This window comes from Vipera berus (genome assembly GCF_964194415.1).
Source record: "Vipera berus genome assembly, chromosome: 1".
Taxonomy (NCBI): domain Eukaryota; kingdom Metazoa; phylum Chordata; class Lepidosauria; order Squamata; family Viperidae; genus Vipera; species Vipera berus.
Genome location: NC_138202.1, coordinates 356,835,496 through 356,848,452, shown reverse-complemented (window position 1 = coordinate 356,848,452; position 12,957 = coordinate 356,835,496). Strand labels below are relative to the sequence as shown.

General features: G+C 45.5%; 1 protein-coding gene across 1 annotated transcript in view; it reads left to right on the top strand.

The window, feature by feature from the left end:
* BCAS3 (BCAS3 microtubule associated cell migration factor) overlaps positions 1 to 12,957 on the top strand; it is a 720,894-nt gene that overhangs the window by 38,119 nt on the left and 669,818 nt on the right. The window contains exon 7 of the mRNA XM_081346686.1: positions 9,068 to 9,149. Within this exon, the coding sequence (XP_081202812.1) occupies positions 9,068 to 9,149 (82 nt within the window). The remainder of the gene's footprint in view (positions 1 to 9,067; positions 9,150 to 12,957) is intronic.

Here is a 12,957-nt window from a genome sequence, read left to right as displayed (position 1 = left end):
ATCCCAACCCATCCCCCTTCAGGCCAGGCCGGCTTGTTCGAATAAGTGAGTCTTCAGATCGCGTCGGAAGGAGCGAAGGTCGGGCGCCATCCGGAGCTTGACCGGCAACCGATTCCATAAATCTGGGGCGCCCACAGAGAAGGACCTCCCCCTGGGGGCCACCAGACGACATTCTCTGACCGGTGGCACCCTGAGGAAGCCCTCTCTGTGGGAACGCACACGGCAGAGGGAAGTTGATGCCGGCAGCAGGTGATCCCTGAGGTATTTATTTAATCCCATTTATATTCCCGCCCTTCTCCGAAGACTCAGGGCGGCTTACAATTTAAGCACAAACCAATGTGCTTAGCAGTAGCCTTCATTCTATGTATATGCCTGCTTATTAGGGCTTTCGCCCCCCCCCAAGCGGCATTATTACAAAGTCAGCTTAATTGCCCCCAACAATCTGGGTCCTCATTTTACCTACCTGGGAAGGATGGAAGGCTGAGTCAACCTTGAGCCTGGTGGGACTCGAACCTGCACTAATTGCAGGCAGCTGGTGTTACTTAAGGAGGCATTAGCCCACTGCTCCACCAAGGCTCTTTTTACTCCGGACCCATGCCATGTAGTGCCTTGAACACCATTACCAGTACCTTGAATCTCACCCGGAAGACAACTTGACCCCTCCTCTTCTTTGTGGCAGCCCCTCAAATACTGGAAGACTGCTATCATGTCTCCTCTATTTCTTCTTTTCTGTAATTTAATTTAATTTAATTTAATATTTGCATTTGTATACCGCCCTTTCCCTGAGGACTCAGGGCGGTTTACAGGGAATTAAAAATCAAAACATACAAAAGTTAAAACCAAATTAAAAAAGCATTAAATTCACCCTGTACATTAAAACCCCAGTTAAAATTTTCTCCTCAGCCTGGACCCGAGAGCTCAAAGAGCCAGGTCTTCAGGCCCCGGCGGAATGATCGGAGGTCGGGAGCAGTCCTCAGCTCTACCGGCAGCTGGTAGACTTTAGAGACTTTAAATGGTCCTAAGGTCCCTTTTTTCAGCACTGTGGTAACTCTGAACGGGTCACTAAACGAACTGCTCTAAGCCGAGGACTACCTGCACTCCTGCTATTTGTTCCTCCGTTTATTTTAATCCCCGTGCTCTTTGCATGGCCTTCACACTGGCTGGTTGGGATTTTTGAGCAAACGCTGTGCAAATCTGCATCCCTCTCAGTTGCTTATGTTTCTTGGAACGAGTTACAGCTTTCATTTGTTCTGTTCTAGTCCTGAGATACATCACACACACACACACACACACACACACACACACACACACACCTCAATTATGTCAATGAAATCACATTTGCTTTCCTGGATGAAACATAAGACGGTCATCTTATTTATTTTCTATACCCTGAGTCTTAGTATATTATTAGACAATCAAGAGCGTGAACTTGGTGAGTCGGTGTTTGCCCTTTGCCTTTATGGAGCGGTTTAATAGCCTCGCTTAAAACAACATTCCATAAACTTGACAGATCATAACTGCAGAGTTCCTGTCACCAGGCTAGAATGTTTTTGTTTTTCTTTGACCCCTTTGTAAGGCTTTCAGGAGAGCTAAGCACACAGTTGAGGTAGATGAAAAAGTGCCTAGGCACTCCTCTCTGACAAACCCATAATACCTTTCCTTGGAAAGTGGGCGACTTAATACACTTTCCACAGTAAATAATCTCTCAGTCACCCAGAATAGGCAAGCGGAAGCTCCCGAGAGACACCTCTTGCAGTCAGGAACTATTTTGGAGGTCTGGGATACCACTTATAGCAGTGCTAGATTTTGATGTGCTGGATGCAGGAGAAGGACAGGCAGAGCCCGGGGGCGGAGACAAGAGAGGAACCAGCCTAGAATCATTACATTCCCACCAGCGGTCTAAATCCAATATTGTTGTTAGTTGCGAAGTTGTGTCTGACCCATCGCAACCCCATGGACAACGTCTGCAGCCCGGGAGAGGACACGCAGCTGGTTCCAGGCAGTTATATCAGCTTCTTTGAGTGAGGGTAGCTTCCCTGCCGTCTTGAAAGAGGCGGTGGTGAGGCCCCTCCTCAAGAAGCCTGCCTTGGACCCAGCTGTATTGAACAACTTTCGTCCGGTCTCCAACCTTCGCTTTCTTGCGAAGGTTGTTGAGAGTGTGGTGGCGCATCAGCTCCCTTTGGTCCTGGATGAAGCGGATTATCTAGACCCGTACCAATCGGGTTTCAGGCCCGGGCACAGCACGGAGACGGCATTGGTCGCGCTGGTGAATGATCTCTGGAGGGCTCGGGACAGGGGTCATTCCTCTGTTCTAGTCCTATTAGACCTCTCAGCGGCTTTCGATACCATCGACCATGGTATCCTGCTGCGGCGTCTCAGGGGATTGGGAGTGGGAGGCACGGTTTTACAGTGGTTCTCCTCCTATCTCCAGGGACGCTCGCAGTCGGTGTTGACAGGAGGGCAGAGGTCGACCGCGAGGTCTCTCGTTTGTGGAGTTCCTCAGGGGTCGGTCCTCTCGCCTCTCCTGTTCAACATCTATATGAAACCGCTGGGTGAGATCATTCGTGGCTTTGGAGTTGGGTATCATCAGTACGCTGATGATACCCAGCTTTTTCTTTCTACCCCAAACCACCCCAGTGATGCCCTCAACGTGATGTCCCGTTGCCTGGAGGCGGTTCGGGTCTGGATGGGGAGGAACAGACTTCAACTCAACCCCGACAAGACCGAGTGGCTTTGCATACCTTCATCCCGGGTCTATTCGGATATTCCATCTCTTTCTATGGGGGGTGAATTATTACCCCCCGTAGATAGGGCTCGCAACTTGGGAGTCCTCCTAGATTCGCGGCTTACCTTGGAAGATCACATGGTGGCCGTGACTAGGGGGGCTTTCGCCCAGGTTCGCCTGGTGCGCCAGTTGCGGCCCTATCTAAGCCGGGATGATTTATGCACGGTCACTCACGCGCTCGTGACCTCTCGTCTAGACTACTGCAACGCTCTCTACATGGGGCTTCCCTTGAGGACCAACCGGAGGCTCCAACTGGTACAGAATGCAGCCGCGAGAGTTGTGTTGGGAGTCTCCCGATACTCCCACGTGACACCTCTGCTCCGTGAGCTGCATTGGTTGCCAGTTGTCTTCCGGGTGAGATTCAAGGTGCTAGTAATGGTGTTCAAAGCCCTCCATGGCATGGGGCCGGAGTACCTCAGGGAACATCTGCTGCCGGCATCAAGCTCCCTGCGCCCTGTGCGTTCCCACAGAGGGGGCCTCCTCAGGGTGCCACCGGTCAGAGAATGCCATCTGGTGGCCCCCAGGGGGAGATCCTTCTCTGTGGGCGCCCCGGAGCTATGGAACCAGTTACCGGTTGAGCTCCGGACGGCGCCCGATCTGCGCTCCTTTCGCCGCGATCTGAAAACATACTTGTTCGAGCAAGCCGGCCTGGCCTGAGGGGGGATTGGTGGGGTTTTTTATCATTCTTATTGGGGTTTTTACTATGTATCAATTGTATTTTAATCGGGCATGCATTTAATTATCTTTTAATTTTTGTAAATTTCTGTGTTTTATTCTTGCCCTGTACACCGCCCTGAGTCCTTCGGGAGAAGGGCGGTATAGAAATGATAATAAATTAAATTAAATTAAATTAAACGTTCCTCCAGGCCTTCCTGTCCTCTACCATCTTCTGGAGTCCCTTTAAGCTCACGCCTACTGCTTCAGTGACTCCATCCAGCCACCTCGTTCTCTGTCGTCCCCTTCTTCTCTTGCCCTCAACCTTTCCCAGCATTAGGCTCTTCTCCAGCTAGTCCTTCCTTCTTATTAGGTGGCCAAAAGATTTGAGTTTCCGCTTCAGGATCTGGCCTTCTAAAGAGCAGTCAAGGTTGATCTCCTCTAGGACCGACCGGTTTGGTCGCCTTGCAGTCCAAGGGACTCACAGGAGTCTTCTCCAGCACCATAGTTCAAAGGCCTCAATTCTTTGGCGCTCAGCCTTTCTTATGGTCCAAAATCCAATATTAGAATATAGAATAACAGAGTTGGGAGGGACCGTGGAGGTCTTCTAGTCCAACCCACTGCTTAGGCAGGAAACCCTATGCCATTTCAGACAAGTGGTTGTCCAGTCTCTTCTTAAAAACTTCCAGTGTTGGAGCATTCACCGCTTCTGGTGGCAGGTTGTTCCACTGGTTAATTGTTCTGACTATCAGGAAATTTCTCCTTAGTTCTAGGTTGCTTCTCTCCTTGACTAGTTTCCATCTGTTGCTTCTTGTTCAGCCTTCAGGCGCTTTGGAGAATAGCTTGACACCCCCACTTCTTTGTGGCAACCCCTGAGATATTGGAAGACTGCTATCATCTGTCACCCCTAGTTTTAATCCTTCTTGAATTCTGTTAACTTTTATCTAGCACCAATTTCGTGTTGACCATTATTGACTACATTCTTGTTTATAGGCATGAGCTTGATTGGAATTTACGGGCTTGATACTTTGTGCCTGACATTACAATCCATCCTTCCTTCCTTCCTTCCTTCCTTCCTTCCTTCCTTCCTTCCTTCCTTCCTTCCTTCCTTCCTTCCTTCCTTCCTTCCTTCCTTCTTCTTTGACAGGTTCCTGTTAGCTCTCCGTATTCATATGTTCAGCACTGGGATTGTTTCTTGTTGTTTTTTTCTTTTTGGAAATTCTAATATAATTTTTAGTGGCCTGTTGTTTTACGTTGTACACATTTATATTGGAATCCTGAGTTCTATTCAGTCGTATGTAGAACTGTAAATAATGACCTCTCTTTATCGAAACATATGCATGTTATACATCAGTTTGATAATTTATTAGGTTATTTTAATTCACTGGATAAGTCGCATATTTTTCTTTTAAGTTCTGAAGGTTCTGTGGAAAGTTCCAGTGATTAGAAGTTTACTTGTTTGAAAGCTTGGAAATACTTATTTCCAAGGAAACATTCCTCCTTTGTGGTTCTAAATGCATTATTTTTTGCAAAATCCGAGATGAAAATTTATTTATTTATTTATTTATTTAGTTACATTTATATACCGCCCTTTCCCTGAGGACTCAGGGCGGTTTACAGGGAATTAAAAAATCCAACATACAAAAGTTAAAACCGAATTAAAAAATATTAAATTGACCCTGTACACAATTAAAACCCCAATTAAAAATTTCTCCTCAGCCTGGGCCCGAGAGCTCAAAGAGCCAGGATGTCAACAGGCCATTTGGAAATTCCATTGAATTTATGGGGAAAGTTCAAATGTAGTAAAAACAACTGCTTCAAAAATATATTAATATACTAAAGCAGAAATATTCCTCTGTTAATATTTTTGACATTTTCTAGCAGATTGATATGATATTAGGAATTTTTAATGGAAAGAAAATTGTTAGATTTTCTTTATCCAGTCTGTAGTTAACATATGATTGGAGTGTTAGTATTTTTTTTTTATTTTTGGCTTTCTCGTTCGTAATATATTTCATTATGGAATTACAGATGAAATACCAAAAGACAGTATGAAGTAATGTTCAAATAGTGATAGGATTTTGCGTTTATTTTAGTACAGCTCTGTTATATTTCCTGCTTTAAACATTTGGAAGATGTTTTAACAGAAGTATAATTTTGACCCTCGTGGTTTTTGTCAAGATCCTTACACGCTTTACACTCCTACTTTAGGCTGATCCTGCAGAAACATTTATTTATGTTACTTTTATGCTGGTTTATTGGGCAAGTTAAGTGGCTTACAAACACAATAAAATATATAGCTCAGTCCAATTAATAAAATCATACACAATCAGTCCATAAAATTCCAGTAATGAGTAATTTTGATAATAAAACTGGTGAGTAGATCTTCTTTCATTTGAAAGTTGTACCATGTATTCTAGATCAGTTTATTTCCAATCAATTTTTCAAGCCATTCGGAGGAGAAATTTGGATTGCTTAAGATTGCAAAAAGGATAATATATTAAACTAAAGCTTCATTAGGTAAAATGTCTGTGGAGATTCTCAGTCAATCCAGGTCATGTTTGTCCCAAAGGGGATTTTCAAAAGGCAAACTAGACTTTCTTTTGTTTTTTCCTTGAAAACATTTTGCTTCTCATCCAGGAAGCTTCTTCAGTTCTGAAGAAGCAGAGATCTGACGAAGCTTCTTGGATGATAATCGAAACATCTTCAAGGAAAAGAAACAAAGGAAGTCCAGTTACCTTTTGAAAAAGCACCTTTGGGTTAATTTGGCAGTGTAGCCTGGAGCAGTGGCGTAGCGTGGGTTGTCAGCACCCGGGGCAATTTGCGCCCCCTAACCCGGTGACGTCATGGCACCGCCGAAAAGACGCGCCCCGCAGCGGCGTAGACTTTCCAAGAAGAGTCGTGCGCATGCGGGATGCTTCCGGGTCCCTCTCGAGGGCGGCTGGGCGGGGCTCCGACCTGCAAGAGCCGCTGCATTCAAGCTCGCACGTGAGCCCCGCTAAATAAAGCCACGCATGCGCACGAAGCTAGGCCAGCCGGCCGGCGGGTCCATCTTCGCTCGGCCAAGCCTGCCGGGGCGCCTGCGGGGCGCTTGCGGTTGGCCTGAGCCTGGGCGGAGAGTTGGGCGCTTCTATTTATTTTATTCAGTTTATGTGGCCGCCCATCTCACCTGCCGGACTCGTTTCGCTTTGCAAGAAAGAGCAGCTCGAGAGCGGAGCCAAGCCGACTCTGTGCAGCCCTTGGGGCTCCCTGAGCAGCTCAGTGCGAGCGCGCCCCCCAGATGTTGCGCCCGGTGCGGCCGGCCCCCCCTGCACCCCCCACGCTACGCCACTGGCCTGGAGGCATTAGGAACCTCTAAAACACCTGAATTATTACCAGCTATTGGAATATGCTTGTATCATTATGTATGTTTTAAATAAAACAATTAACAAAAAGTTAGGGCTACGTGCATGAACTCTGGAATAGGGGATGAGAATTTAAGGACATGAATGTGCTTATGAATTATTTTAAGGTAATCTTCAACTTACAGCCATTCTTTTAGCAACCGTTTGTGGTTATAATAGCACTCAGAAAGAGCCTTATGACTGTTCCTCCTATTTACGATGGTCACAGCATCCTCACGGCCATGTGATCACGCCCTGAGTCCTTTGGGAGAAGGGCGGTATAGAAATTCAATAAATAATAATAATAATAATAATAATAATAATAATAATAATAATAATAATAATTATTATTATTATTATTATTATAATTATTATTTTGGTGCTTAGCAAGCAGCATGTTGCAGTGCAAGCTTTCCCAGCCAGCTTCTGACAAGCAAAGTCAATGGGGGAAGCTGGATTTGCTTAACAACAGTGCCAAAAAAAGGTCATAAAATTGGCACAACTCACTTTACAACTCCCTTGCTTAGCAGTGGACACTCTGGCCCCAATCATGGCCATTAAGTCGAGGACTACCTGTATCAAAAATTTGTTACTCACTTTACGAAGAACTAAGAGTTTATCAAGAATGAAAGTAGCAGAGACAATCACTGCTCAAGGTTGGAAAAATTGATTGATTGATTGATTTATTTTATTTTAATCCCATTTATATCCCGCCCTGCTCTGAAGACTCAGGGCGGCTTACAATTTAAGCACAAACCAATGTGCTTAGCAATAGCCTTCATTCTATGTATATGCCTGCTTATTAGGGCTTTTGGGGGGCAAGCGGCATTATTACCTCATTTCTATGAACCTGAGTTACACTATTAGGAGCCCCTTCTAAGCAGTAGAAGAGATTCATTTTATTGAATCACAATTGAACACAGGTTAAAATCAGAATTCTCTCACATTATTTTTTTTAAATGTGCTGGATTACTCCCAAAGCCCTTTTTTTGTCGAACATCCTGTACTCCACAGTCAGCAAACACAGATTTTGGGATGCCCAGAAGCAAGTCATTTTAAAAGAATTTTACTATATTACTTTTTATATCTCCCTTTTCTTGCCCAAGACATTGGGCGTGGAGTTTCAACTTTTGTGCTACATGAGGAAGATATATGTACTACACGGTTATTACTAACCCTGTAGTACACATCTTCCTCATCCTCGTGAATAATGTCTGGATGCTGAGACAAAGATTAGTACACATCTTCCTCATCCTCGTGAATAATGTCTGGATGCTGAGACAAAGATTGTGGGCTCCCATCTTCCTAGTAGCTAAAAAAGCTTTGGCTCAGACTAATAGTAGAAACATTTTTTCTTTTTTTTCTGTTTGTTTTTTTCATTGTCTGCAAGAATGTCTTTTCACTGCGAATAAGCGGTTTTAAAAGCCTGCGAATAATTAAAATGCCTTTTTGATAAACGTGAGTTATAGTAGTAACTGTGAGAGGGATCTCGGAGTCTTAGTAGACAATCACTTCAATATGAGCCAGCAGTGTGCTGCAGCTGCCAAAAAAGCCAACACAGTGCTAGGCTGCATTAACAGAGGGATAGAATCAAGATCAAGTGAAGTACTAATACCACTTTACAATGCCTTGGTAAGGCCACACCTGGAATACTGCATCCAGTTTTGGTCACCACGATGTAAAAAAGATGTCGAGACTCTAGAAAGAGTACAGAGAAGAGCAACAAAGATGATTAGGGGGCTGGAGGCTAAAACATATAGGGAAGAGTTGCTGGAATTGGGTATGTGTAGTTTAATGAAGAGAAGGGTGAGGGGTGACATGATAGCAGTGTTCCAATATCTCAGGGGTTGCCCCAAAGAAGAGGGAGTCAAGCTATTCTCCAAAGCACCTGAAAGCAGGACAAGAAGCAACGGATGGAAAGTAACCAAGGAGAGAAGCAACCTAGAACTAAGGAGAAACTTCCTGACAGTTAGAACAATTAACCAGTGGAACAACCTGCCTCCAGAGGTGGTGAATGCTCCAACACTGGAGGTTTTTAAGAAGAGACTGGACAGCCATTTGCCTGAAATGGTATAAGGTTTCCTGCCTGAGCAGGGGGTTGGACTAGATGACCTCCAAGGTCCCTTCCAACTTTATTTTTATTATTATTATTTTTATTGTTATTGTTATTGTTATTGTTATTGTTATTGTTGTTGTTGTTGTTATTATTATTATTATTATTATGTGTATCTCTTTTGTCGAGCAGATTAGTGGTGAAGCTCAAGAACTGTACTCGATCCGACACGGTCCTGTCCGAGCAGCCCGGGTTCTGCCATCCCCACAGATCAGTAAGTACAGAAGCCTGTATATATATCCATTTTCTTTCCTCTCTTTCTGCTTCCTGTATCCAAGAAGAAACTTTGATTGTTCGTACAGTTGCTCAACTAATTTGAGAGCAAGGCTCTTCTTTTTAATTTCATAGAGAAACAGAATCGTCTGAACACAATAGAATACATTGCTCTGCCCAATTCACTTGTAGAATCTGGGTGAATAGGATATTTATCTGAACAAAGTTGGAAGGAGCGGAGGAAAAAAAGATGCTGGGAGCTGCAGTGGATTGCACCTGTACCCTCTTTTGTGTTATGAAGGTTGTTGTTTTTTTTACAACCGTCCCTCTCCCTCCAAATTACCAGCGTTTCAACCAATACATTATATAAGCAAGTAAGCAAGCAGTATTCTAGTTAGAATGTAGAATGCATTAGACAATACAATACCGTCATTGGGTTTAATTTGATCACCGGGAAAGTGCTTTAAGTTCAAAGTGGATTCCAATCCGAGTCTAAAGAACAGCGTTCCCGATTTTATCTTAAAAAGTGTAATGCCAAAACCAGGGGCCAAGGGTGGAAGATTACGGACACCCTGCATAAACTAACCCAATCTTGTCTTTTATAAGTCCCCTGGATTATTTGGAAGAATACAGAATGGGGAGCTTAATAACTGTTTAGTCCTGGATTTTGCAAGGCTTGGGGTGTGTGTGAAAGAGAGAGAGAGAGAGAGAGATAAAGAGAGAGAGGCAGATAGAGGTCTGTGGAGATTCTTAGCCATCCAGGTCATAGTTATCCCAAAGATGCTTTTTCACGAGGCAGCTGGACGTTCTTGTTCTTGTTAACAAGGAAGTCCAGTTGCCTCGTGAAAAAGCATCTTTGTGAGAGGCAGATAGGCTTCTGGGAACTGATGGCCGTGTCAGCCCAGCCTTGGTGAACGCAAGCTTCAACGACATAACCTTTTTTAATCAGTTAGAACAGGGGTCTTCAAACTTGGCCCTTTTATGACTTGTGGACTTCAACTCCCAGAATTCCTCAGCCAGCGTGCCTGGCTGAGGAATTCTGGGAGTTGAAGTCCACAAGTCATAAAAGGGGCCAACTTTGAAGACCCTTGCACTAGGGTCAAGTGTGACTAGAGGGAACCTTTTCCTTATACCAGGGATCTTCAAACTTGGCAACTTTTAAGACTTGTGGACTTCAACTCCCAGGATTCCTCAGCCAAGGTGCCTGGCTGAGGAATTCTGGGAGTTGAAGTCCACAAGTCATAAAAGGGGCCAACTTTGAAGACCCTTGCACTAGGGTCAAGGGTGACTAGAGATTCCTTATACCAGGAATCTTCAAACTTGGCAACTTTTAAGAGTTGTGGACTTCAACTCCCAGGATTCCTCAGCCAAGGTGCATGGCTGAGGAATTCTGGGAGTTGAAGTCCACAAGTCATAAAAGGGGCCAACCTTGAAGACCCGCTGAGTTAGAGAAAGTACAGGGTACAGTATCAGCTTCAGTTCTACAGGTAGTCCTCAGCTTACGACCACGAGGGAGCCAAAATTTCCATCCAGGCAGTTTGTAAAGCGAGTTCTGCCCGGCCTTACGGTGTTTCTTGCCACAGTTGTTAAGTGAATCCCCTCAGTGGTTAGCAACACGGTTGTTAAGTGAATCCGGCTTCCACATTGACCCTGCTTATCAGAAGGTTGCAAAAGGAGAATCACGTGATCCTGGGACACCGCAGGCGTCCTAAATATGAATCAGTTGCCGAGCGTCTGAATTTTGATCCCGTGACCAAGGGGATGCTGCGGTGGTTGTACGTGTGAAAAGCGGTGACGTCCCTTTTTCCCAATGCCATTGTAATGTTGAACGGTCACTAAACGAATGGTTGTAAACTGAGGACTATGCGTCCTAGAAATTGCCAGATCCCGGTTACTAGATTCTTTACATTTTCAGCATTGTCTTCACAGCGCAGCTTATTGACGCTTCTTTTTCCAGTTTTAAAACTCAGCTTCTCTTAATAGGCTTTCAGCATATATATATATATATATTGTGCTAAATATTTAAATAATTTCTCGGGCTGGAGAAGGAAAAAGAATGCTTGACTAAACAAGTCCCTGGCCTAACCTTCCAAAGCCTATCATGAGGCTCTTACCACGATAGCACAGATTCCGTTGAATTCAGTTGCCTCACGACTTATTTTTTTAAAAAATAAAATAGTTTTGTTTCTCTGTGCGTTGCTGGATGGAAAATAAAACCTTTGAGTAAAACGTAACCCAAAGCATCGTGGAAACAGGATCTGGAATCCGATGAAAGCAAAGCTTGTAATACGAAGCCTCCGATAGCGCGAACCTGGTTTAGGAGGAGAATAAAAAAGGGGGGCAGGGTTTGTAAGAAATACGTGGATAGCCATCCGTGGTGCTGAAACACCCTTTTGCTGGGAAGCTATGAGAAGGATGGCCGGCCAGTGGGCAGACTTGGCGTACTCCCCTAAGAGATTATAATTTGATATGAAAAAAACAACAACCCATTCCCGGTTGAAAAAAAGAAACATTTAGCTCAGTGGTCATTTCAGCGCCATCGCTTAATCCACGGGTAGGCAACCTTGGCTCTTTTATGACTCGTGGACTTCAACTCCCAGAATTCCTGAGCCAGCATGAGGGAACTATGGCCCCTTCATGACTCGTGGACTTCAACTCCCAGAATTCCTGAGCCAGCATGGGGGAACTGTGGCCCCTTCATGACTCGTGGATTTCAACTCCCAGAATTCCTGAGCCAGCATAGGGGAACTATGGCCCCTTCATGACTCATGGACTTCAACTCCCAGAATTCCTGAGCCAGCATGGGGAACTTTGGCCCCTTCATGACTCGACTTCAACTCCCAGAATTCCTGAGCCAGCATGGGGGAACTATGGCCCCTTCATGACTCGTGGACTTCAACTCCCAGAATTCCTGAGCCAGCATGGGGGAACTATGGCCCCTTCATGACTCGTGGACTTCAACTCCCAGAATTCCTGAGCCAGCATGGGGGAACTGTGGCCCCTTCATGACTCGTGGACTTCAACTCCCAGAATTCCTGAGCCAGCATGGGGGAACTGTGGCCCCTTCATGACTCGTGGACTTCAACTCCCAGAATTCCTGAGCCAGCATGGGGGAACTGTGGCCCCTTCATGACTCGTGGACTTCAACTCCCAGAATTCCTGAGCCAGCATGGGGAACTATGGCCCCTTCATGACTCGACTTCAACTCCCAGAATTCCTGAGCCAGCATGGGGGAACTTTGGCCCCTTCATGACTCGACTTCAACTCCCAGAATTCCTGAGCCAGCATGGGGGAACTATGGCCCCTTCATGACTCGTGGACTTCAACTCCCAGAATTCCTGAGCCAGCATGGGGAAACTATGGCCCCTTCATGACTCGTGGACTTCAACTCCCAGAATTCCTGAGCCAGCATGGGGGAACTATGGCCCCTTCATGACTCGTGGACTTCAACTCCCAGAATTCCTGAGCCAGCATGGGGGAACTGTGGCCCCTTCATGACTCGTGGACTTCAACTCCCAGAATTCCTGAGCCAGCATGGGGGAACTGTGGCCCCTTCATGACTCGTGGACTTCAACTCCCAGAATTCCTGAGCCAGCATGGGGAACTATGGCCCCTTCATGACTCGACTTCAACTCCCAGAATTCCTGAGCCAGCATGGGGGAACTATGGCCCCTTCATGACTCGTGGACTTCAACTCCCAGAATTCCTGAGCCAGCATGGGGGAACTATGGCCCCTTCATGACTCGTGGACTTCAACTCCCAGAATTCCTGAGCCAGCATGGGGGAACTATGGCCCCTTCATGACTCGT